Source organism: Myotis lucifugus, unplaced genomic scaffold (assembly GCF_000147115.1).
Source record: "Myotis lucifugus unplaced genomic scaffold, Myoluc2.0 scaffold_23, whole genome shotgun sequence".
Classification (NCBI taxonomy): domain Eukaryota; kingdom Metazoa; phylum Chordata; class Mammalia; order Chiroptera; family Vespertilionidae; genus Myotis; species Myotis lucifugus.
Window position 1 is genome coordinate 952,926 of NW_005871071.1, and position 24,326 is coordinate 977,251.

Genomic DNA, 24,326 nt, shown 5'->3' on the forward strand with positions numbered 1-24,326 from the left:
TGCCTGATTGCCCCTAACTGTTCTCCTGCCTGCCTGATTGCCCCTAACTGCCTCTGCCTCGGCCCCGCCACCACAGCTTCATCCGGAAGGAAATCCGGAATGATGTCCGGAAGGTCATTCAGCTGTCTGGTCTAATTAGCATATTACACTTTTATTATTATAGATAGATAGCCTAAACTGAAAGCAGTCTCGGTGTCCCTCAGGATCATTTGTAAGTAGTACCATTATTGAGCCAGTGGAATAACATTCAGCAGTTAAATATGTTAGATTTTTGTGAAAAGAAGTGGAAAAAAGATAAAATATAGAAAACTGAATAATATGATGTTATTTGCATTTTAAGAAATGAGAGGTGGGGTGGAATAAAAGGATGCTACCAGTAACAGATAGCTGTTAATCCTGGGAAGAGGTCCAGGAAAAAGAGAGAGAGAGAGCGACCTTTAATTATTTTAAAATGTATAATTTTGAATTTAAAACAATTCTGTATGATAAATATTAGTGATTCAGAGGTGTTTAGAGATAATGATAAACAGTCACATCATTTTCTCTTCCCCCAGCCCATACCCCCTCCTGTGCCCACCTGCACCCCTGCCTACCCCCATGATGCTCTTCATGAGGGTTAACCCAGTGTCTTCACTTTCCGGGAGGGACTACTTTTGAGAGAGAAAACATATCAGTCAAGTGGCCAAACGGTTGGCAATTGAGGGAAAAACAAAGATTTTGCCCAGGACCAGAAAGGGAAGGCCCTATGCTAAAAAATGCGCCGTTCTTTCTTTGGTTATTTCAATTAGCCATTTAACGTAATTCAGATAAACATAATGGCATTTTCCTAAAGGAGAATTTGGTTTGACTTTCCTGAATAATTATTCCAGTTACCTATTGTCCCTATAAGGAAAACAAGGTTATTAAATCGTCCTCGTTTCCATGGCTAGTTTGGGGGTGGACGCTTTGGGTTATTGATGGAGTTTTCTTTGAAGTGGACTTTGGTCTTCTTAAAATTAGGCCTACATATGCCTGCATCCGAGGGCTCAGGAAGTGCATTTGAAAATTTTGAGGTATCTCAGTTTTTAAATCAAATAAGTGTTCTACATATAAGTACTATTTAAATATTTAATATAAAATCTAGTAGTGAATATTTTCCAGTTTCCAGTGCCCCCCACCCCAAAAAATTCCTCCCCCAAGACTGTTTCTAGTGCCATCAACTTGTCCATCATTCTGCCTCTGAGGTTAGTACTCTGGGTGTCTGGGAGCCATAACCGGAGATACTTTAGGCCAAGTAAAGTATCTACCAGTTTTCGTACTCGGTTGAGTGGGATGTTTTCTCAACTTTATTTCTGGTTTTGCTGCCACCCAAATTCTCCCTCTGCATTTTTTTCTTCTGATCTGGATTCTCTGGTAGTGACCATACTCATTTCTTTCAGATGGAGACTATTTTACCTTCACAAGACATGAACCCATTGGAGTGTGTGGACAGATCATCCCGGTGAGTGTAGATCCTCATGCTTCGTATTTATTTTCATTTGAACCAGTTCTCTTAAAAGATACATAAAACATGGATCTCAGTGATGTGTGTTTTCCATTACTGGGGGGAAAAAAAACCGAGCTCATGTTGTTGACATATCTTTAACAGCCTCCCTGCAAATGCTTATTTGAACAGGTTAATAGGGTTTCAGCTCCGTTACCAGGAGTTGAGTTCTCAAGTCATGGAATTCTCATGATTAAAATAAGCAAAGCCAAGCCCAATGTATTAATAACCTACCCTGGGTTATGGATGTCCATTCAGCTTATGGAAAATTAATGCTTTGTTATATTTGCTTGTTTATTTTTTAAAACTGTGACTCACCATCTTTCCAGGCATATTGTTTTATATGGTCTTTTAATCCCATTCTTTCTCACTGTTTCTTTTCACAAGAATCTAGATAGAAGACTCTACAGAAGACACAGCAGTACCATTAACGTCACGGTCATAATTGAAACCATGCCGGGCTGTTGTGTGTCTTGTAAAGGGAAATAGATGTAGTGCTTAGTGTTTGGATTGGAACATTAAACATTGTCTTTTTTTCTGCCTCTCTCTCATACACAGCCGTGGCACTATACAAAACACCATCCAGTCCTCCAACAGTGCTAGCTCATCATTCCGGCCAGGATTTCAGGGGAGGCTCAAACTAAACTCTTACATTGTAGACAAGGAGTTTTCTCTTTTCAAAATATAAGAGAATGAGTTAAGATCTTCTTTGGGCTTGGGGGGCAAAATTTTTTTTAGAGATATCAATATTCTTTTCATGAGCTATAGACTCTGGGTTACTGTGAAATTTATTAGAGAATGAAAATGGAAAATGAGAGGTTTGATTTAAGTTTTTCTGCTCCTAACAGCCCCCCCCCTCCTCCCCAAACCCGCCCCCTCCCCGGGAAACCCCACTTGGATCAGAGCAGGGGTGAGGTCTGTTACCTTAATTGCAGGAGCTGAAGCCTGCTCTCCTGGCCCTTCCCAGACTCTCGGGGCAGCAGCTTTCACTGACAGGACAAGAGCTGCCTGTCAGCCACTCCGCTCGGTTACCGCGCTCCAAGATTTATATGCTGTAGATGGAATTGAAACATCACTGTGGACTTCCAAGTTTATAAACAACTAAGGGGAAAAGAAATTGGGTGTTTGGTGAAGGCAAGACACTTGTATATTTTTGCAAGCTTGCCAGGGCCAGTGAGAATCTTTCAGGGGTGGCAGCTGAGATGCTTCAGGCAGAAACACATTGTGATCCGGTGAAGCCAGGGGACCAGCATTTCTGTTTTCTTTCTTAATGAAATGATCAGCAATACCTGATAGTCCTGAGGCTCATGCCTGTGCTTAGGACAATGCAAGCTCAATATTCTTTTAAAATCATTTTTGGCCCCAAATTCAGATACATATATTTTTTAGTCTCCATTAGCTTATTTTGCAGCGGAAAGAAAACAAACTAAGATTTTTGCGTACTCCAAAAGCAAGGATGCACTCTATTTTTATAATCATGTTATTGTGATAATACATATATATATATATATATAAGTAAAAGGCACGGCCTTGAAATACGCATTGACTTAAATATAATTCACAGCTGGAATAGTCTCTTCTAGTTCTTCCACACTGGAGAGCTTTCATACCCGTCTGAAATCCCTGGTACAAAAATCACAAATGCAAGAAAAAGGCTTCATACACAAGAACTTACTGGAACCAAAGTCTAGTTTTAAAAACATATAAAATAACAACAATGAAAAACCAAAACAAAGAAAAACAAAGACTCTCTTTTCACTGTGTGATTTCCTTTGCTGGGTGGTTGGAATATAGTCATTTGGATTTTCAAGGCCAGTCCTATTTTATTCTTAATGAAGTAATTTAAAAAATCCAAACATCTACACTTTGTGGTGGCACAAGATTTATGTTGAGGAGTAGTCTGAGAAATCTGAGAAGTCACAGCTTGAAAACAAAGTAGCGGAGGGATATTTTTTCATCTATCAACCGCGGGTTTTTTCCTTTCAGTGGAACTTCCCCCTGCTGATGTTTGCCTGGAAAATTGCTCCAGCTCTGTGCTGTGGCAATACGGTAGTTATTAAACCAGCAGAGCAAACACCACTCAGCGCACTCTACATGGGAGCCCTCATCAAGGAGGTAAGAGAAGCCGCCCTCAGAAGCGGCCCCTGCTCCGTACGGTTGGTGCCTATCGGAGCATATCTGATTTCACCTGCTTCTTCAGCCCTCACAAGCCACCCTTCCTCCCATTCTGTTTTGTTAGGCTGGCTTTCCACCAGGAGTCGTCAATATTTTGCCAGGATATGGGCCAACGGCTGGGGCAGCAATAGCTTCTCACATTGGCATAGACAAGATTGCGTTCACAGGGTCTACTGAGGTAGGTACCTGGGAAACCATGGGTTGAACAATCCTGCACATGATAGAGGGTTTAAAAGAAACAGGAAATGTTACTCAGAGGCTGGTCACCAAAGGAGCAGTGAGCACCTAAGCCGTCCAAGGACATCATTGGTGTCATAGCTGGGATACTGGCGAATCTCAAAGTAAAGGCACATGTTGACCAGTGAGGCTACAGACCCCTGATCTTTTTCTGTGTGATGCCATCTGTGTAAAACCTGTCTCAGACAAGTAAACAAAACCCTATCATCTTTTGAAATAAAAGGAATACAGAGGCAAAAACAAATAAAAAACTATTTCAGAAGAGACTTTCCCAATGACTGGGTTTCTGGACATTCTCTTGAGTCAAGAACAATAATGGCAGAAGCCAGTTAAGAAGCTGGAAATTAAACTAATCTCTGGTAGAGATTAAAATGGGAAGTGTTCTCTTCTGTTTATTTCCACCAGATCCTGTAGATGCAACTGGCAACTACCAATGCCCATGAGTCATAAGGGATGATATAGAGCAGGGGTCAGCAAGCTTTTTTCTGTAAAAAGGCCAGGTGATAAGTAGTGTAGACTTTGCAGGCACTACAGTCTCTGATGCAGCTACTCAACTATGCCCTTGTAGCACCAAGTAGCCACAGGCAGTATATAAGCTGAGCATGGCTATAGGCCCATAAAGCTTTATTGAAAGACTAGAGGCCCGTTGCACGAAGAGATTCGTGCAATAGGCCTTCCCTTCCCCTGGCTGCCGGCCGGTTTTCCTCCGGCACCCGGGACCCAGGCCTTCGCTCCGGCCGGAGCCTTCAGTCTTCGCTCCGCCTTCAGTCTTTGCTCTGCCACTTGGTGCCTACATATGCAAATTAACCACCATCTTTGTTGGGTTAATTTGCATACTCTCCTGATTGGCTAGTGAGCATAGCGGAGGGACAGTCAATTTACATGTTTGTCTATTATTAGGTAAGATACTGAAATTTGAATTTCATATAATGTTTATGCCTCACAAAATATGAATCTTTTCAAAATTTGTTTTCCAACCATTTAAAGTCACAAAAACTGTTCTTAGCTTGTGAGCCATACTGGATAGGCAAGGGGCCAAATTTGGCCCCTGAGCCATTGTTTTTTGATCCCTGGCTGATATGGAGTCACAAGTTTGCTTAGAGGGTTTATAATAAAATGTTACCCCAAAATGTCTTGGGTTGAGATAACAGAGGTGATAAAAGATAATCTGACTCACTTTACCAAGCAGAACTTTACAGATGACATCATCATCAAACAAAGGATGTTTGCAGGTCTAGAGCAGTGCTACCTAATAGAAATATAATGAGAGCAACATTTGTAATTTAAAATGTGCTATTAGCCACATGAAATATTTTAAGTTAATTAATTTTAGTTATATATTTATAGTTATATAATTTTAGTTATATATGATTTCAGAGAGGAATGGAGAGGGAGAGAGACAGAAACATCAATGATGAGAGAAAGTCATTGATTGGCTGCCTCTTGCATGCCCCCCACTGGAGATCAAGCCTAAAACCTGGGCATTTGCCCTGACCGGGAATTGAACTGTGACCTCATGGTTCATAAGTCAATGCTCAACCACTGAGCCACGCCAGCTGGGCAATTTTATTTAATCTGGTATTTCCATATTATCATTTCAATTTATGATCATTATAAAAATCATTATCACAGTAGTTTACATTCTTTTTTCATTATGAAGTCTTCAAAATCTGGTATATAGTTTACATTTACAGCACATCTCAATTCACATTTTGACTTTTCAAGTGCTTTATTATTATTTTTAAAAAGATATTTTTATTTATTTCAGAGAGGGAGAGGGAGATAGAGTTAGAAACACCTATGGTGAGAGACAATCATTGATCGGCTGCTGCCTGCACACCCCACACTGGTGATTGAGCCCAAAACCTGGACATGTGCACTGACTGGGAATCAGACATGACCTCCTAGTTCATAGGTTGACGCTCAACCACTGCGCAATGCCAGCTGGGCTCAAGTGCTTTATATTGGACAGCACAGGTCTAGGGACTTGAGTATATCAGCTGAAACAGTTAATGGTACTTGGTTAAGCTGACAGATGTGAACATATTTAACAAGAAATTAATTGATTAATAAACCTGATGTTAATTTATAGTACACACTGTTTTATGTTTGTCAACCTTTTATTTTAGTTGTATTCACTATAGTAATTTTGAAATTTCAGTGAAACAACCCAAAATGTGAGCATGAAAGAGAGTTATTATTCCTATTTCAACTAAGTCTAATGTGTTGAAAAGATTTGCTAAGGGCTAGATGCTTAGAAAAACTGCAGTCAATGAAGAGTGGGTGCAAAAGATCAGGGGGGAATATAAATATATAAATCTAGATAGAGTGTGCACCTGGATTGCTTTGCAAATGTTTTTAAGTCCTCACTGCATTTTAAAGAAACTGAAACCAGAAATCTTAAACAATATTTTAAGGATATAGTTTACTAAGAAAGGACAGGTCTACCCCTAGTTAAAGAAAAGTCCTTGATCCTATATCCAAAGATTGCAGAGTGAGTGTACATATTCTTAAAACTAAAATGAAGTACTTAAAGTATCTTTCCCTATGCTTTAACTTTATTCTCATTAACCAACCAATGGTCCTGGTTGAGTCAGTTGAGAGTCTTGGCTATATGATAATTTTTAATAAAAATGAGTTCATAATATATAAAATGAGATATCAGACTTTATATGTCAGCCTCTATAGATCACCTTCATTCTTTTTTAATAGCTGCAAGAATACTTTTGCATCAGTCTATCATAGTTTAATACAGTGTAACACTCATTCATGTACATTTATATTTTTTCACTTTTTTACACAGCCTATTACACATACTATTGAAATAAAAATTCTTGGAGATCTAAGACAAATATATATATATATTCTGTTTGATATGTTTTAGAAGTGGAATTGCAAAACAAAAGGATATTTATATATTAACGTGCTTATCACCAAGAATGCATTAGAGCAATGGTTTTATTTTTGAGATCTTTTTATATATTGTGTTAATCTTCTGTTTCTTGTAGAATTTACAAATATTCTCAGTGTGTTAGTTGCTTTCTAATTTTTTTTAAAAAAGAGTTGTCATGCACAGGTTTTAAATTTGTATACAGTCATATCTTTCAGCCTTTCTCTTAATGGCTTCTGGGCTTCCTGTCATCTTTAAAGATCCTCTTCAAGATTATACAAATGGCCCTTAACGTTTTCTTTCAGTACCTTTATGGCTTTGTTTTTGTTTAAATCTTTAATCTGGTTGGAATTTATTTTCATAAATAATGAAAGAAGAGGTCTAAGTTTATTTTTTTTATAAATGAGTGTTCAGTTCCTTCCACACCATTTATTAAACAATCTATCCCTTTGCAGCTCATTTGAATAAAACATTAACAGTATATGATAAATTTCCATATATTCATGTTTCTGTTTTGAGACTCAAAATTTTATCTGTCTATTCTTTCACTGGTGCCAGATTGCTTTAATTACTAGATTATAAAAGATGTGTTGCAGTGTGGTAGGCAAGACACCCTGTTATACGGTTTCTCAAAACCTTTTGGCTATTCTTGCCCATTCTTTCAGATAAAATTTCAAATCCATTTTCTAAGCACCTTTCCTTCTTCCCCAAAAATCTCTCATTGGAATTTGGACTGGTGTTACATTACCCGTTTATATTAAATTGAGGGTAAGTACTTTAGCCACAAGATTGACTTCTCATGTAGGAACATGGTGTAAATCTCTTATTTGTCCCGTCATGTTCATCACCAATGTCATCATAAAGGTCTTACACATTTCTTGATCAATTAATTTCTAGGCATTTAACTTTTTCTTCCAAAGATATTTTAATCCAAAAACTGAGCACCTTTTTTTTAAAGCCACAATAGCATGTATTGGAAACTTAGTTGAATGGGTGACTTAATCTTTTTGGCCAGACAAGATGTGGCGTAGTGAATCAGTAAGAACATAATGCTTGCTTCCAGGCTGCTTGGTTCAAATCTGTTTTGACATTTAAGTTTTTCTTTTAACTTTTATAAATACTTTATTGAATTATCATTTACATCCAACAAAAATGCACCCATATAAGTACCAAATGTACACACTCATGAAACGATCAAGATATAGAATTTTTCCATACCCTAAAAGATTTCTCATGCCTCCTTGTGACTAACACCCTTGGTCCCAGGCAACTGCTACTTCTTTTTATTCATTTTGCCTAGTCTAGAATTTCATATCAATGGAATAATACAATATGTACTTTTCTGTGTCCATTTTTGGTTGTTGTTTAATATGAAATGAATTATTGATATGGTTGCATTTAAATATCCCATCCTGATTTTTGTTTTCTACTTGTCCCATCTGGTGTTTTGTTCCTTTTTCCTCTTTTTCTACCTTCTCTTGGATGAATTGAGTACTCTATTTTATCTTCTATTTTGGATTATTAGTTATGCCTCTTTTTAAAGTGTTTGCTTCAGTATTATAATATACATCTTAACCAGAGTCTACCACTAAATGGTATTATGTTACTTCATACATCTATATGATAAAAGCCTAAGCGACCGTTACGGTGGAACAACTAGAACGACCGGTCGCTATGATGCACACTGACCACCAGGGGGCAGATGCTCAATGCAGGGGCTACCCCCTGGTGGTCAGTGCACTCCCAAAGGGGGAGCGCCGCTCAGCCAGAAGCTGGGCTCATGGCTGGTGAGCACAGCGATGGTGGCGGGAGCCTCTCCCGCCTCTGTGGCAATGCTAAGGAGCAGCGAGCCAAGCAATAAGGGGCAGTGAGCAGGCAGGCGGTAAGGAGCGAGGGGTCCCAGACTGCGAGAGGGATGTCCAACTGCCGGCTTAGGCGGACATCTCCTGAAAGGTCCCGGACTGCAAGAGGGTGCAGGCTGGCTGAGGCATGCCCCCCCTCCAGCCCCTACAAATTTTGTGCACTGGGTCTCTAGTAGTATAATAACTGTACAACAGAATTCTTCCATTTCTTATCTTGTCCTTTATGCTATTTTTGTCCTTTAATTTGCTACTACATATATTATACACCTTACAGAGAACCTTGCTACTCTTTTTGTTCAGTCAGCTTTTTGAAAAATTTTAAAAACGGGAAAACAAAATTATTTTACATTTACTCACATACTTTCCATTTCTGTCCCTCTCCTTTTTTTTTAGTGTAGACCCAAGTTTTTTTCTGATATAATTTTCTTCCTGTGTAAAGATCTTTAACATTTCTTATACTTCAGGTCTGTTATTGATGCATTTTCTCAGCTTTTGTTTGTCTGAAAGTGTTTTTATTTTTTATGATGTTTTTCTGAAAATAGAATTCTGATTTGACAGTTTTTACTTTCTTTGATTTTACTTCAACACTTTAAATATGTCATTCTGTGTGTTTTTTCTGACTTACATTGTTTCTAATGAAAAATTAGTCATTCTTTGTTTTACTGTACATAATGTTTTTTCTCTGGCCGTTTTAAGATATTATATTTTTACTGTTTTTCAACAATTGAGATTCTGTAGATTTTTTTCCTTAGTTGAGGTTCATTGAATATGAGTTTATGGTTTTCATCAAATTTGGAAAACATTGACCTTTATGTTATACGAGTGTGTATATATAAGCTTTCTCATATCTGTTACTTTTTGAAAGGATGCTGAACATTGTGACCATTACATTATTGAACAGTAGGTTTTGTTGTTACTCTTTAAACAGTGCTGGGCTCTTTTTTCCCTAATAGGTGGTTAAGCACAACTTGACTTTTTTGACACTTAATTTTAAGCTTTGTTAAGGCTAGTTTATCTTTTTCTAACATACAAAAATTCACTGAGATTACTAAGTTGAGGTCCTTCTGGGGCTTCTACTGAATGCTCCCAGTGTTCAAGGTCTTTTCCACTCTGGCTGGTCAGAACTCAGATATCTCCCAGCCCTGTAGGAGCTCTGCGTTTATTCAGCAGCAGATGACCTGGTCTTAGTTCTTTACCTAGTTTCATGGAGCCTCCCCCCAAGGACTCAAGGGGACTGCCATGCACATTTCTGGACCTCATTCTCTCCTTCCGGTACTAAGCTCTTCACATTTCAGCCACCTCAGCCTCTGAAAACTCTGATCTATTTCATCAGTTCAGTGAGACCACCCTGTTCTACTTCAGCTTCCCCAGGCTACAATCTAGAAAGTCTTCTGGCGGAAAGGTCTTTCCTTATTTGTTTCTCTTATCTCTGCAATCACAGTCCCATACTGCCTGACGTCCTGTTTGAAGGAAGAAATTCATCTGTGTTCTAGTTGTTCACAGTGAAGGGCAAGCCCAGCGCTAGTTACTTCACTATGGCCAGAAGCAGATGCCCCATTGCATTGCTTCACTACTTTTGATATTATTCTTTGATTTCTTTCTCTAGGTTTCAGACAGATCACTTATTCTCATGGTTTATCATTGACTCATATTGGATATATTATAGTCAATGAGGTTACAAATTTATTTACTTCAGTCGAAATAATTAAAGTCTTAAGAATACAACTCTAAAGGCAATTAGATTCAGAAAAGTTCTTGGTTTACTTAGTACAGAATATTTTAAAAGTACCTTAGTCCCATAAGTAATTCATTTTTAATATTATTGAGTGAGTTAATTTGCTTATCAGTTTAGTGTTATTTTTTAGCTTTAGTTTCAGAAGATGAGAGTTTTGGGTTATATAGGTAAATTTAAGTGGGGGGTAGCAGTCTCTTTGGAGTCTATCCTGTAGGCCTTCTCCTCACTACCTCAAGTAGTACATGCTGTGTAGTCAGCATGCATTATAAATATTTGTTACTACATGAAGGGGGGAAGACTGAATTTGAGAAGTAAATGCTTAATCTCAAAGCTAGAAGGTAATATATCAAATGGAGCACTTTCCTTCTTGCCACCAGAAGCTTAGGGTTTAATATCTTTTACTTTATAGCTATGCAATCATGGACCAGCCCCTTCATTCTGTACAAAATTGGCTTAATAATAGTAAACACATGTATTTCTCAGGATTATGAGAATTAAATGCAATATGAGTTTTGTAAATTGTAAGCAGTTAAGCAAATGTTAGTTTGTAACATGACATCAGTATCCCCAAAAGGGCAAGGTTTCTGGGGGTTGGATGGCCTGTGAAGGCTTGAAGAGAAAGAGGGATTTAACATAGGCCTTATAGGATATGAATACATGGGGTGGCTTGGGGAAAGGATCAGTGTCAGGAAACACCTAGCGTCTAGAGAGTATAGAATAGAGTGGGCATTGGGAAGAAAGGTGGTGAGGCTTGAAAATAAGATGCTGCAAGTCAAGCCTTTGAAAAGCATTCTTGGTAAAAAAAAAAAAATTGAAACCAAAGTGTAGAGACCTTCCCAACAAAGATATTACATGAAAACTATACACCAACATTCTTTATAAATTATAGATACAAAATACTAGAAAACAGAGTTCAGTGACATATAAAAATGATTATACACCATGACCAAATGGGATTTATCCCAAGAATGCAATGTTGGTTTAACATCCAAAAATTAATCGATGGAATACTCCATATTGATATATTAAAGGACAGAAATCACACAATCATCTCCATACACACAGAAAACACACCATTTGACAAAATCTTAATACCACACAGAAACTTACAAAAATGTTATTCTTAATTGCCAAAAAGTACAAACAACCCACATGTCCATCAAATCTATCTATATAATCTATATATTTATAATAAATATGCTAATTCAATGGGATATTATCTATCTATCAACTGGACAGGAGGGGGTTGCACGTGCAGAGTTGGGGGCGGGGCAGCAGGGGCCTCCATGTGCCTGCGCTGGAGGAGGGCCTGATCAGCAGGGGCCGCGGCTGCTTCAAGGACCGGAGAGGGAGGCAGGGCCGGACAGGCAGTGGCTGTGGCTGCTGCGGGGCCCGGGGAGGGAGGCAGGGCCAGACCAGAAGGTGGGCAGCGCCATGCGATTTCGAATCGCGCACTGGGCTCCCAGTTCAGCCATAGAAAAGGAATGAAGCACTCACACATACTACAACATAGATGAACCTTAAAAACATGATGCTAAATGAAAGCAACCAGTCCTAAAAGACCACAGATTGTATGATCCTATTTATATGAAATGCTAGAATAGGCAAATTTATAGAGAGAAAGGAGAATAGCAGTTACCCGGGAGCTGAAAGGAGGGCAGGATGGCAGTGACTGCTGGTGGGCACGGGGTGTATTTTTTAAGTGATGAATGTTCTGGAATTAGATTGCAGCCGTTGTGACGGTTGCATAGCTCTCTGAATGTACTGAAAAATCATTGAATCATCCACATTAAAAGGTGGCTTTTATGGTATGTGAATTACATCTCAGTAGTGCTGTTAGAAAAGGATGATTTTTAAAAAAGCATTTAAGGTTTTAATTGTGGTTATTAATAGCCAGTATTGATTGAGCACCTCCAGTGTGCCAGATACCCTCTAAATACTTTGCATATATCATCTCACTACATCTTCACAGGTGAGCACAGTGTGGCTGGGGAGAGGTTAAATTACCTGCCCATGGTCACCTGCTAGTCAGTTGTAGCTCTGAGAGTCATAGCGAGACTGTGCTCCAAATCCCAGTGCCGCACTGCCTCTCTGGCCGAGGGGCTGTACAGCACCCCCTGGGAAGAGGGAGCCATTAAAAACAAGGACTGTCTCTCAGTGGAACAGGTTTTGTTCAAATCGTGGTCAAAAGTTTCTCATTCTGAAAGGTTGTTGTTCTAACTCACCCCTTTCCCCCTAAAATTTACTTTAGCATCTTTAAATCTTATTGGATATATTGTGTTTCCATCTGACATTCTGGGATATAGGACCTGAAGTTTTAAACCTAAACTTTCTTAAATCAATTCCACAAACATTTATTGAGCACTTATGAAATGTCAAGTACTATGCTAGACCTTAGAGAACTTGTATGATTCAGTCTGATCCGGGTGATTGAACGTTAGTTACTGTGAAGATGTAACTAATATTGTGGGGTGTGTATGGGAGTGTGAAGGAAGAGAAAACTTGTTCTGCATCACTTTACTTACACATTTCCTGATTTCGAAGATGTTTTCAAAGATGAAGGATAGAACTAAAATTACCTTGCTCAATGTGCCTTTTAACTGTGTCTGTGCATAAAGGAGAAGTATTGCTAGTTGAAGATATTTAAATTTAAATGAAAAGCTACTTCATGCAAAAATAATCTCTAAGACAAAGATAATTCTACACCTTAATTCTATAGTTAATATTCACAACTGGGAAAATGTGGGCTTATTTCCTTTTCTCTTTGGAGAAAATGAAATCGTAGAGGTGTGGGAACGAAAGTACCAAAAGGACTTGGAGGAACCCCAGCCAGGGACCCTTGTGAGTAGTGTGTTGCTTAATATTGGCAGATAATCAACAAATAGTGGTACCGTTCAATTCTCAGAACCATTTCCCATGCCTGACATTAAGGACCAGCACTTTGAAAAAGCTCAATACATATTCGGCTGGAATGTAAAATGGGAGATTAGGTTTCACTGTTGCCTTCCAGGAACAAATGCAGTTTTCTTTTTCTTTTCGTTTCAGGCAGCTCTACTTTTAGCAGGCATTTGCATTCCAGAGCTGTAGATTTGATACTGATTCAGTGTGTAACCTTAAAAGTTTCCTCTGGAAGTGAAAAGCCTTATAGAGGTTGGAAAATAAAAGCCCTAAGGACCTAAATTATGACAGATGGGACATGTTGAGGCGTTGGTGTGTGTCTGATTTCCTAGTGCCCCGGACACTCGGTGGATTGAGCCAATGCTGGACACCAGATGTTCGGTGATTGCTAAACACATAATCCCAGTGTTCTAGTGAAAGCATTTAATATTTAAGAAACACAGAAGTGTGCAGAAATTAGGTTTGCCTCTATACCTATGTCTTATAAGTCATCTTTCTAATCCTCAGATGATATAACTCTCACCTACATTCAGGCCAAGTTAATTTTCATCAACAAAACTAGCCAGTGGCTTATCATAAGCAAAGGTAATAACTACGCTAAATAGTTAATAATTAATCTAATGGTCAACGGACACCTCATAGAATTTAAAATGATTTAGGAAGTTAAGAACTTTAATGTAGTTCAGCTTGAATTAGTGTCTTTCAATCATTTATTTAGAGTCTCTTAAAGGAAAATAGAGTACTCCTCATTCTTTTACTAATATGAAAGCTTGAAAGAATGCTTCATCACACCATACTTTTCTAAAAAAAAGAAAAAAAAACCCAAACACAAAAACAAAAAAACCGAAAAGAAAAACAACAACAAAAACTAGAGGAAACTGTCACTTTTTCAATAAGAAATTCCAAACACAGTCTTCAAATCATACAAAAGCAGTTAAGATTAAATAAGATGTCATATTCATATCAGAAAACTAGACATAATTTAAACCTCTATAATGATTGTGTGAAGTTGTTCACATTACATGTTATTTAAAAATTTCCAGCTCTCAGATTGCCATCCACAGATAAATGGTGATTGTACCTAATTCATGGGTTTTGAGGCTGAAATAAGTTAGAGTACCTAAGGTGTTTAAACAGGGCATGGTTCTTAGGAAAGTGTCAATAAATATTGTCATTGCTTTCTGTTTATTTTTAAATGAAATTTATAGAGCAATTTATGCTTAGGAAAGTGTGAAATAATAATAGAAGGGGGCTGGGTTCAACTGACCTTGGATCAAATCCCACCTCTCCTGCTGTGCGACCTTGACAAATTATTTAATTTTTCTGATCTCTCATTTCTTCATCTATTAAGAGGCACCATGAATAAGTCCTTAAAAGTTTACTTGTGGATTAATGGAGGTAATGTATTTGAAAGTTCCAGTTCTATTGCTTGGCACATTGTAAAAACTCAGTAAATATTAGTTGCATTTGAAACTTCCATTTGTAAAGAATATGCCTATCAAAAACTAATTCCTGCTCGCCTCTGGCAGTTTTACTTTCCTTTTGTTTGTTTTATAGCTTTTATAAATATTTTACAAATATTTTTGTCTTCTAATAAATGTTTGGGCTTTTCTGTTTTTGTATTTGCTCTTCTGTTTCACTCTTTGGAAGATTGCCCAGGTGCTTGCTTGGATAAACTGATTTTGAATCTTTTTTTTTTTTTTAAGTGGTAGAGTGTGCTGGATTTAGAGATAGTGCTGAAAGAAGACACTTGGTACCTATTAAGGAATCTCTTATGCTTTTGCTATGGCCTAGTTCAGGGGCCACTCCTTCAACTAAGTTTGCCAGAACTGAATTCTGGTGTAGGGACAGAGTCCTTTGCAGTAAAGTGTAATGCAGTTACCATTGTTTTGCAGTTGTCCTTCAAGGACTACCTCACATACAGTGATAAAGAGGGAGTGGAGTCAGGGGGAGGGAGGGACTTATTAAAATACAGATTCCTGGGCACCACCCAAGACCTTCTCAGAACACTTGGACATGGGGCCCAGGAATTCTCATTTTAATTAGGTTTCCTCGTGATTGTTATGTTCACTAACATATACAGTTTAAGTAGCTGGGTCATACTCCAGAACATGTTCCCAGGCCCATTTAAGAAAAAAAAAATACAGCTCCAAGTTTGTTCATCTGTGCTAAAATAAAACGTCGTGGAAACTGACAGGCACCACTCATATTGTCTGCTATGTCTGTAGTTCCCACTCCAGCAACAACCTCTCTCCCAAACACCTGAAGGAAAAAAGAAATTAGTTCAAAATCAGTTTAGCAAAGCAAGGACATGGTCCAAAGCAGTCCCTATATCCTTGAATTACTCAACAAAGAAACAACAAAAAATGCCCGTATTTTATTAGACGTTTACAAGTGTTTCCAAAAGTACATGCATACTATGAAACTACACAGTGCTGGTGATCTGGGAAAACAGCCGACTGAATGCAAAGGAACTTAACTAATTGCCATGTGAGCAGTTCTGCTTCGATTGTATTTCTCGGATAGAGGGTCTAACTCACACAGTGCAGTTGTAAAGCGCTAAGACTTTATACGTGACACCTCGTCAACAAGCAGTATAGCAACTCCATTGCCTTTTTTCAGTCCGTGTGTAGTTAATGACACTTTCTCTCTTTCCGGCTTCCCGGGTACTGGAGCACCTGGAGAGCCTGGAAGGGCACGAATGGGCTCACTAGCTACAAAAGAGAGATGGCTTTGATTATCTGATAACTAAGATTCCTGTTTCATCCAGTTGATGTCCTACTGTGTGCCAGGCACTGGTGAAGATACCCTTATATCATTTCTTACTTTACAAATGAAGCAACTCAGGGCTCCACCCAGCACATGAGCATAAAACTGATTCCTGGTAAATAGAATTGAGTTCTTCATGAATGATTCCTCCCTCTCTTCTCTGTTTCCTTTGTGCTCCAGTCCTGTTCCCCAGAGGGTCCCACAGGTTTAGCATAGATCTAATGCGATCATCGGCACCCGTCTGTACAGAGGCTACAATGGAGCCCAGGGATTCAGCTGATGAATTGGTAGGAAATTGTATCTTCCAGGCTTAGCTGGTTGCATTTCCTTCCCATCAGCAATTTTTGTTCACTTACCCTTATCTGCATAAAAACACTACTCCTAACAAGGTCCAATGTTTACTTCTGCCATAACTATTGGTTTCTGAAAAATGAACCACCATTTCTCTCTCCAACTCTCTTTCTTCCTTAAGACCATCAATATAAAAGATTTTTCACCTGTAGTAACCTGATTGATCCATTTGATTTTTTATTTACCAATATGAAAGTAATCAAATAAGATACAGATATTAAATGGGCAGCTACCATCCGAGGCTTGCCTGTGCCTCGGGCGGCCCTGGGCGGCGGGGGCTGAGGGGACTGGGGGACTTTGGAGGCAGGCGCGTGGAGCGGCTGGGCCTGCCTGGGGGTGGGGCCGGTCTTGCCACGTGCCTGACGCCCCAGTGGGGCTGAGGGAACTGGGTACCGCCATCTTGTGGCTGTGGGTGCTGCCATCTTTGAGGGCGTGGCAGTCAATTAGCATATTCCCTCCTTATTGGCTGTAGGTGCTGCCATCTTTGAGGGTGGGGCAGCCAATTAGCATATTCCCTCCTTATTGTCGGTGGGCGCCGCCATCGTTGCAACGGCATGAGGGTCAATTAGCATATTCCCTCTTTATTAGATGGGATATAAAAGCCTAAGTGACCATTCAACCATTTGACCGTTCAACTGGTAGCTATGATATGCACTGACCACCAGGGGGCAGATGCTCAGCACACAGGCATAGAAACATGGAACAGACTGATGAATCTTAGAGGGAAAGGGAAAGGAGGAGGGCAGGAAGAGATTAGCCAAAGATCTTATATGCATATTAGAGGCCCAGTGCACGGATTCATACACCAATGGGGTCCCTCGGCCTGGTCTACAGGGATCAGGCCAAAACCAGCAGTCCAACATCGCCCAAGGGGTCCTGGATTGCGAGAGGGCACAGGCCAGGCTTAGGGACCTCACCAGTGCACGAATCTGTGCACCAGGTCTCTAGTATAACATAACATATTAATTTCTTTTTAAAAAATCTATTGTTGAAAGTATTACATAAGTCTCCTTTTTCCCCCTATCTACCCCCTTCAGCCCATCCCGGCCCTCACCACCCCACTGTTTGTGTCCATGGGTTATGCATATATGCATACAAGGTCTTTATTTGATTACCTCCCACTCATCCTCCCTCCCCCGCCTTCCCTCTGAGATTCCACACTCTGTTCCATGCTTCCATGTCTATGGATCCACTCTGTTCATCAGTTTATTTTGTTAATTAGATTGAGATCATGTGATATTTGTCTTTCTCTCACTGACTTATTCATAGGATTTTTTTTTTATCTTCGTAGGAAGAACAGTAAGACCTAATTATGCAATTTTCAAAGATGCAGATATTAAATGAGGAAACAGAGAGGAAAGAGAAGAGAAAATTTGGCAAAGAGAGTGCGGTGGAAGGTGGCCCTGTGAAGTGTTTTGCTGTTAGGACTCCTCGCAGTGCGGTGGCTCTTAGCAGTGTGCATAGAGGAAGTTTCAGCTGCGTTTCCCTGGCAGAGTCTATTGATATTTCTCTCTAGGGAGAGGCTTACATTCACTTGGATGGGAACCAGTGCTGCGGCCTCTGGAGAATCTCTTAGTTTCCTCTCTGGGATGATATCATTGACAGACAATAGAGGGCCTGAGGGAGAAGCATTTGTCTAGATTACAGTGGTCGGCAAACTCATTAGTCAACAGCCAAATATCAACAGTACAACGACTGAAATTTCTTTTGAGAGCCAAATTTTTTAAACTTAAACTATATAGGTAGGTACATTGTTATTAACTTAATTAGGGTACTCCTAAGGCTTAGGAAAAGCCACACTCAAGGGGCCAAAGAGCCGCATGTGGCTCGCGAGCCGCAGTTTGCCAACCACAGGTCTAGAATATAAAAGCCAACTTATAATTATTCATATTAATGGTGGCAGGCGGAGAATTTTCACAGGCAAGCCAAATGATCACATAATCCTCAAACCCCTTTTCAGCTTATATTATTTACTTTCGTATCCACTTGTCCTTTTCCAATTTTATAGGCTACGTGGAAAATTGTATAGATGCTCTCAGAGGGCACTTGTCACTTAAATATGGATTTGAATGTGGCTCCTGTTATGGCCGTTCCAGGGAGAGGGACCTATTGGTACATCACCAAATGCCTATCAGTCAGCAATAAGACGCTCACTTCAGGTGGCTGCTTCCCACTTACTTCAGCAAAGGCCTTTAAAAAGCACACAAAGCCACTCAGATTAAAGATGGAATTAATTTCTATTTATGCAGCTAAATACATAGGCAATACATGTAAATATTTAAGAAGCGAATATGAAAGAGCTCTAACAAACACAGAGTCAATAAACAGCCTCAGTGAAGGATAGGGAAACAGTTTGCGTTTTGCTTTGTGCGGTGTTTTCTTTATTCGCTTAGATTAACAAACCATGATTTCATCATAGTCAACAAGATAGAAGAGAGACCATCAAAGCGAACTACAGGAGAGTCCAGATTGATTCGTGCCAAGCAAATGTTTGTAGCTAACAGCTGTATTATCACTGATTCCGACTTACGCAGCCGGGGTTCCCCTTTCATTTCCTAAGTGAGATGAATGTCATGTTGCATGATACGGACACCCTCTCTGCCGCCTGAGTAATGGATCGGGTCAGCTCTCCTCTGTGCAGCCTCTGCCTCTTTGCAGGTGGGGAAGCAGTGAGCTCCAGTTTTAGCTATTTTTAAAAAAACAACGAAGGGCCTCTCTCTAAGGTTGTATGAGTCTACTAGTGAATATCCAGCATTTGAATCAAATATACCAGTTTGATGTGTCAAAACTGTTGGATGGACATGTTTCAAATGATTAGCTTTCTCCCTTTTCTCCTTCGATGCTGTAATCTAAGCTTGAGTACTGAAGAGTGAGAAAAGGGATGCTGCAGTCTCCGCCTGCTAGCTGATTCTGTCCCTGGGTGCAGGATTCTCTCCTCAGGGCTCAGGCTGAGCAGGAACAGGGTCCTAAGATGCCCACCCTGTAGTTCGCCTAGTTAGTGGGACTAACATGAAGTAACCTTGACTTGAGTATATCAGGCTGCTTCCTATCTAAGTGACCAAAAAAAATCAAAATCTTGATTAAAAAAAAATTATCTGACAGAGGAAGGGACAGTCATGTAACAAAAGAATGGCTAAGTGTGCCAGGCAGTCGATCTAGACCAGTGGTCGGCAAACTGCGGCTCGCGAGCCACATGTGGCTCTTTGGCCCCTTGAGTGTGGCCACGAAGTATCAATCGCACTGTATGTGTGCGCCCACACGTGGTATTTTGTGGAAGAGCCACACTCAAGGGGCCGCAGTTTGCCGACCACTGATCTAGACTAGTCGTTAGCTGTGGGTAGTATGTTTAGCTATGAGAATTCTACTCACGGCAGAGGGGTTTAGCTATGAGAATTCTACTCACGGCAGAGGGGATCTAATCCCAGGAGAACATCTGGAGAAGAGAAGCAGGAACCACAGCCTTTGGAGTCCACTCCTGGCTCTGCCACTGCTGGGTGCCTGTCAGCAAGTCACTTCTTGACCTCTCTGCGTTGTGGTTTGTTTGTTTCAGCTCTAAAATGGGGCAATAATTCTTGCCTCACAGGGTTGTCATGAAGATTATATTAAGTAATGTTTGTGAGAACAAGCAGTACACAATAGGTGCTCAATAAGTGATAATGTTAAAAAATTAGAAACTAGAACCAGCAATGAAAGGTTAGAGTCAGTAGGAGAGAAATGCCCTTAAAGAGTCTTTAACCTCATGGTTCTGAACCCCAGCAACGCATTGAAATGCTCTTGAGAATTAAGAAGAATACCCAACGCACGCCTGTGTGCCCCACTCCGGACCAAGATCAGACTCTCTGGAAGTAGAGCCCAGACATAGAAAAAGCTTTTAAGTGCGGGGACTCCCATGTGGAGTCAGGACTACAAATACCTGCCCTTCATGAAAGATACAGAAATTTAAGCCAAAGGTAAGTGAGAAGAGGAAAGCTAAATCTCATGCTGCTGGCTGTGGCAAAGCTAAGCCGTGGAAGTAGGTGTCCTTGGTCCCAGTCTCTCACTTCTGTTTATCTAAAGACGTCATGTTCTCTGGTTTTCAGAGACCTCAAGAGCACCTGTCATGCCTGGCCCATTGGCTCATCTCATGTTGAAAATTGTGTGTGTGTGTGTGTGTGTGTGTGTGTGTGTGTGTGTGGTCCCTCTGCCCACACATTCATCCTAGTGGGGAAGACAGCTATTAAATGAAAATGGTGTGAGAGTTATGTGGGACCAGCCAGTGGAGCGTGGACTCCTAACCCCGTGGGGAGGTGGGTGTGGAAAGCTAGCGTTTCTGGCGAGGTGACAGGTGGTCGGCCTGAAGAACTCGGTGTAAAGTAAACGGAGGAGGAAAGGATTTCAGAGGAAGCAGCTCACACGGAGACAGGCACATTCCGGGAAGGGCAAGTGGTCTCGTGTGGCGGAGTGATGGGGTGCGGAGGTGGGAATAGTGGTGGGAAAGAGGCTGGAAATGTCGTTAGTGGCTTTATCGGTTTTTGTAATCTGAACTTCACAAAGTTTTGAAATTGCTGTTACCACTGAAATTGATATTTAGATGCCTCAGTCCTGTTACTCTCTGGTAGAAATCGAACAGATTGATTTAGCCTGTTATTTCTGAATATTTCAGAGAGACAAGAAATATCCAATAATACACATTTTTGGCATTTCTATTCCCATCCTAGTTAGAACCAGTGAGCACAATAAAACTAAGAAAGGAGAGGAGGTTTAAGAAATGAAAACATACTGCAGAAAGCAGGCATCTTCAACCAGTTTGTCGAGCTCTTGACTAGAGAATTTTTTATTTTTACAAAGGGTGGAATATCTCTGAGAAGGAATTCACCCTAATATGCACAAGTCATTAATCAAGAAAAAGAAATACCTCTGAGAAGAAACCCATCCCGATATGGGTAATTAATAAAAAGAAAAAATTCACCCAACTTTAGGAACTCTGTTCAGGGAGAAGCAGCCTTGAATAAAGGGCAGGGAGCGCCATCGCGTTCTCTTTTATCCTGTGTAATAAATCAGTTTCCGTGCAAAATGCCAAGTGGCATTTCCTACCCTGTGCATTGCTGTGGACATGATTCTGGCACATTGTGGCTTGTCCAGCGATGCTCCTGATATCAATCTCGAGGACTATTCAAAACCAGGATGGGAGTCAGAGTTGATCTGTGCCAACATTCCTGCTGAGAATTAGCCCAGTTCCCTTATGTGTGGGGGAGCCCCAGTGCCCTGCCCTGGCCTGTTTGGGGTACACGGATACAGCTGGGAGACTCTGCAGGGAGTGGGAAGTTAGGAAAGCGCCTGATAGGAACACGGTCACTTTTCCATAATAAGCTCTATGTGAAAAACGAAAAAAAGGCCAGACTTTCCTCCCATTCAGTGCAGCGGTGGCGCTTCCATGAAAAGCTATTTCTGCTCCACAAGGCGGGAGGAATGCAGAAGAATTGGGGACAGACTCAGATCGAGCAGGGCTCCAGGAGCCCTCTGGGTCTTTGCTTATCTCTTCAAACAATCCGGAGAGCGAAGGGACAGATTAACTGCTTGGCTTGTGCCTCCATTTGTCAGATGAAGAAACGGAGGCCCAAGGGGCTGAAGTGGCTTTCCCAAATTGAAGGTGAGTTAGGGGCCAAGCCAGAGTTTGCAGTACGTCGGTCTTCCGACTGCTATGGGCCAAACTGTAGTCCACAAACCTGAGCATGGTTATAATTAGCCAGGCCATCAGAGATAGGGCAGGAGGTATAAGAAGAGTAGATTGTGAAATCTTTGCTGATTGGGGATAAAAGATAATGCTGGACTCAAATTTTGGTCTCTGTGCCTTTATCCTGTTTAATCTATCTTCCCATACTGTATGTTTCCCAAACTATATGTGTATCTGTTTCACCGCACAGATTACCTATTTGATCAGAATGGGGCTTGGTTTTCTGGTCCATCCCTATTGACTTAACCACTCAGAAGACCCGAGCACCCTTGCAGCCTCGTCTATCCCACCACGTCCTTCCACCTTCTGATCACGCATGAAAGGGTTCAGTATGGCCAGTGTAGCACCTATCCCCAAGCAAGCCTCCGTATTACTTTTCCATCTAAGGTGGCCCAGTGAATCCAGGGCCTTGGTTGGATGTCTATATTTCATTTGTTCTTAGACTTTCTAACCCCCTAGATTTTAATTTGGGAAACCCTTGCATGGTATTTGTGTAAGTAATGGTTTAGGTTGGTTTGCATAAGACCTATTGTGTTTTGTAAGCAGACACAGAGTCAGTTCTCACTTGAACTTACTGTTTTTAAACATTAGTCTTTCCTATTAAGAAGCCCCTGCTTTGAGTTGCATCTGTTCTCCTTCCATGGCCTCTTCCCCCTCATGGAAATGACAATGAGGCGTGCCTCCTGTTTGGGGTCACTGAACCTCTCTCGCTCCCCTGGCAGGGAGGATTCATGAGTAGCAATATATTCTCCAAAGAGTTTGACCTGGAAACTGAGCATGTCATGGGAAGGCACATGATACTTGATTCCGTAATTAATGAAGGTTATTGCATCCTGGCCATTCTATGGGTAAGGGCCAGAGAGGTCTGAATCTGTCTTACTACGAAGAGCTGCAGAACCATATTTCATCTGTTCAGATCTAATATTAAGTCATACTCAGATTTTCCTTTAAGTGGTCTGAAAAACTGCACTTATTGAGCACCTGCTAGGTTTACATGGGAGTTCTCTTAGCTGGGAGTTCCTTGTTGCTAGGGACTGTGCCCAGCACACAGTAGGAGAGCCAGAAATCTGTGTCTGAATGAAGGAGATTGGTATCCTGTCCTGAGGCCACTCCAGATGGAAGTGGTTCTCCCGTTGCCTAACACACCCAGTTCTTTCTTGAGGCTGGGCTACAGCTTGACCTTCTTCCAAAGATGAAAAGGAAAGACATTCGTTATTCATCTGAGATTTGCCTTGCAGTGTTTAGCACGAATTTGGTTTCTAAGAAAAGGCTAGCAAAGCATTGACACAGGAAAAATTATGCTTAGGTGTTCTTCTCTGATGACCATAGACTGAGCAAGATTTTTGTGCAGTTACTGTAGCCATGAAAATAATCATGGGACAACATTCACAGTGGCAAATATATATATCAACCCACAGAGGGTTTGAGGAAGGTCAGGGATAGGGCTAACAGAACATAATGCCCGCTGGGCCAGCACTCTCTTTACCAACTCCAAACACTTATTTAATGTCTTACACTGTATAAAATCCATGGTTTTTGGCTTTTGCTTATTTTAAAAAATGTCAAATGTCAAGCAGAATATTTAAGATCATCTTTTGTGTCTACAAAAGGTGAAATTTCTACTCACTTTGAAATTAGTTTGGAGTTTGAGATTTTGGGGAGGAGGAGATACACATTAGGTGCTCAGTATGCACAGACAGGCAGGCAGCCAGGGCAGAGTGTTGGGGGAAGGGAGGGAAGGAGAAGGCGAGAGCCATACTTGTGCTCTGGATTCAGCCTTCATAGAGTTCAACAGGGTCTGCCCAGAACCAGCTGGGTAACCGAGTAACATCCATTGATGTCTAACTCTTGAGTTTTCTCACCTTTAAAATGATTTAGTACCTACTTTTTAGGGGCTTTGAGAGTCTTAAATGAGTGAATGCATGTAAATGTCTTACATTAACTCAATAAATGTTAGTTTTTTAATACAGTGAGTCATGACGTTCATGACTGCAGTGATTATTTCCTCTGAGAAAGCACTTGTCTATCTTTCTGGACTTTGCAATGAGTCGCCATCAATTAATATGGTTTCCTCAGTGCCGGGAGAGCCACACACACTGAAATGCCTCAGAACAGGCAGCTGTAGACACAGCCTCCTGGGGATGCCCCTGATGCTGCTACCCAGCTGCCTGTGG

The 24,326-nt window shown here is 40.6% G+C and overlaps 1 protein-coding gene across 1 annotated transcript in view; it reads left to right on the forward strand.

Annotated features, from left to right (window-relative positions):
- Positions 1 to 24,326, forward strand: part of ALDH1A2 (aldehyde dehydrogenase 1 family member A2) — a 51,637-nt gene that overhangs the window by 11,477 nt on the left and 15,834 nt on the right. The window contains exons 4-6 of the mRNA XM_006085903.2: positions 1,419 to 1,480; positions 3,509 to 3,637; positions 3,762 to 3,875. Of these exons, the coding sequence (XP_006085965.1) occupies positions 1,419 to 1,480; positions 3,509 to 3,637; positions 3,762 to 3,875 (305 nt within the window). The remainder of the gene's footprint in view (positions 1 to 1,418; positions 1,481 to 3,508; positions 3,638 to 3,761; positions 3,876 to 24,326) is intronic.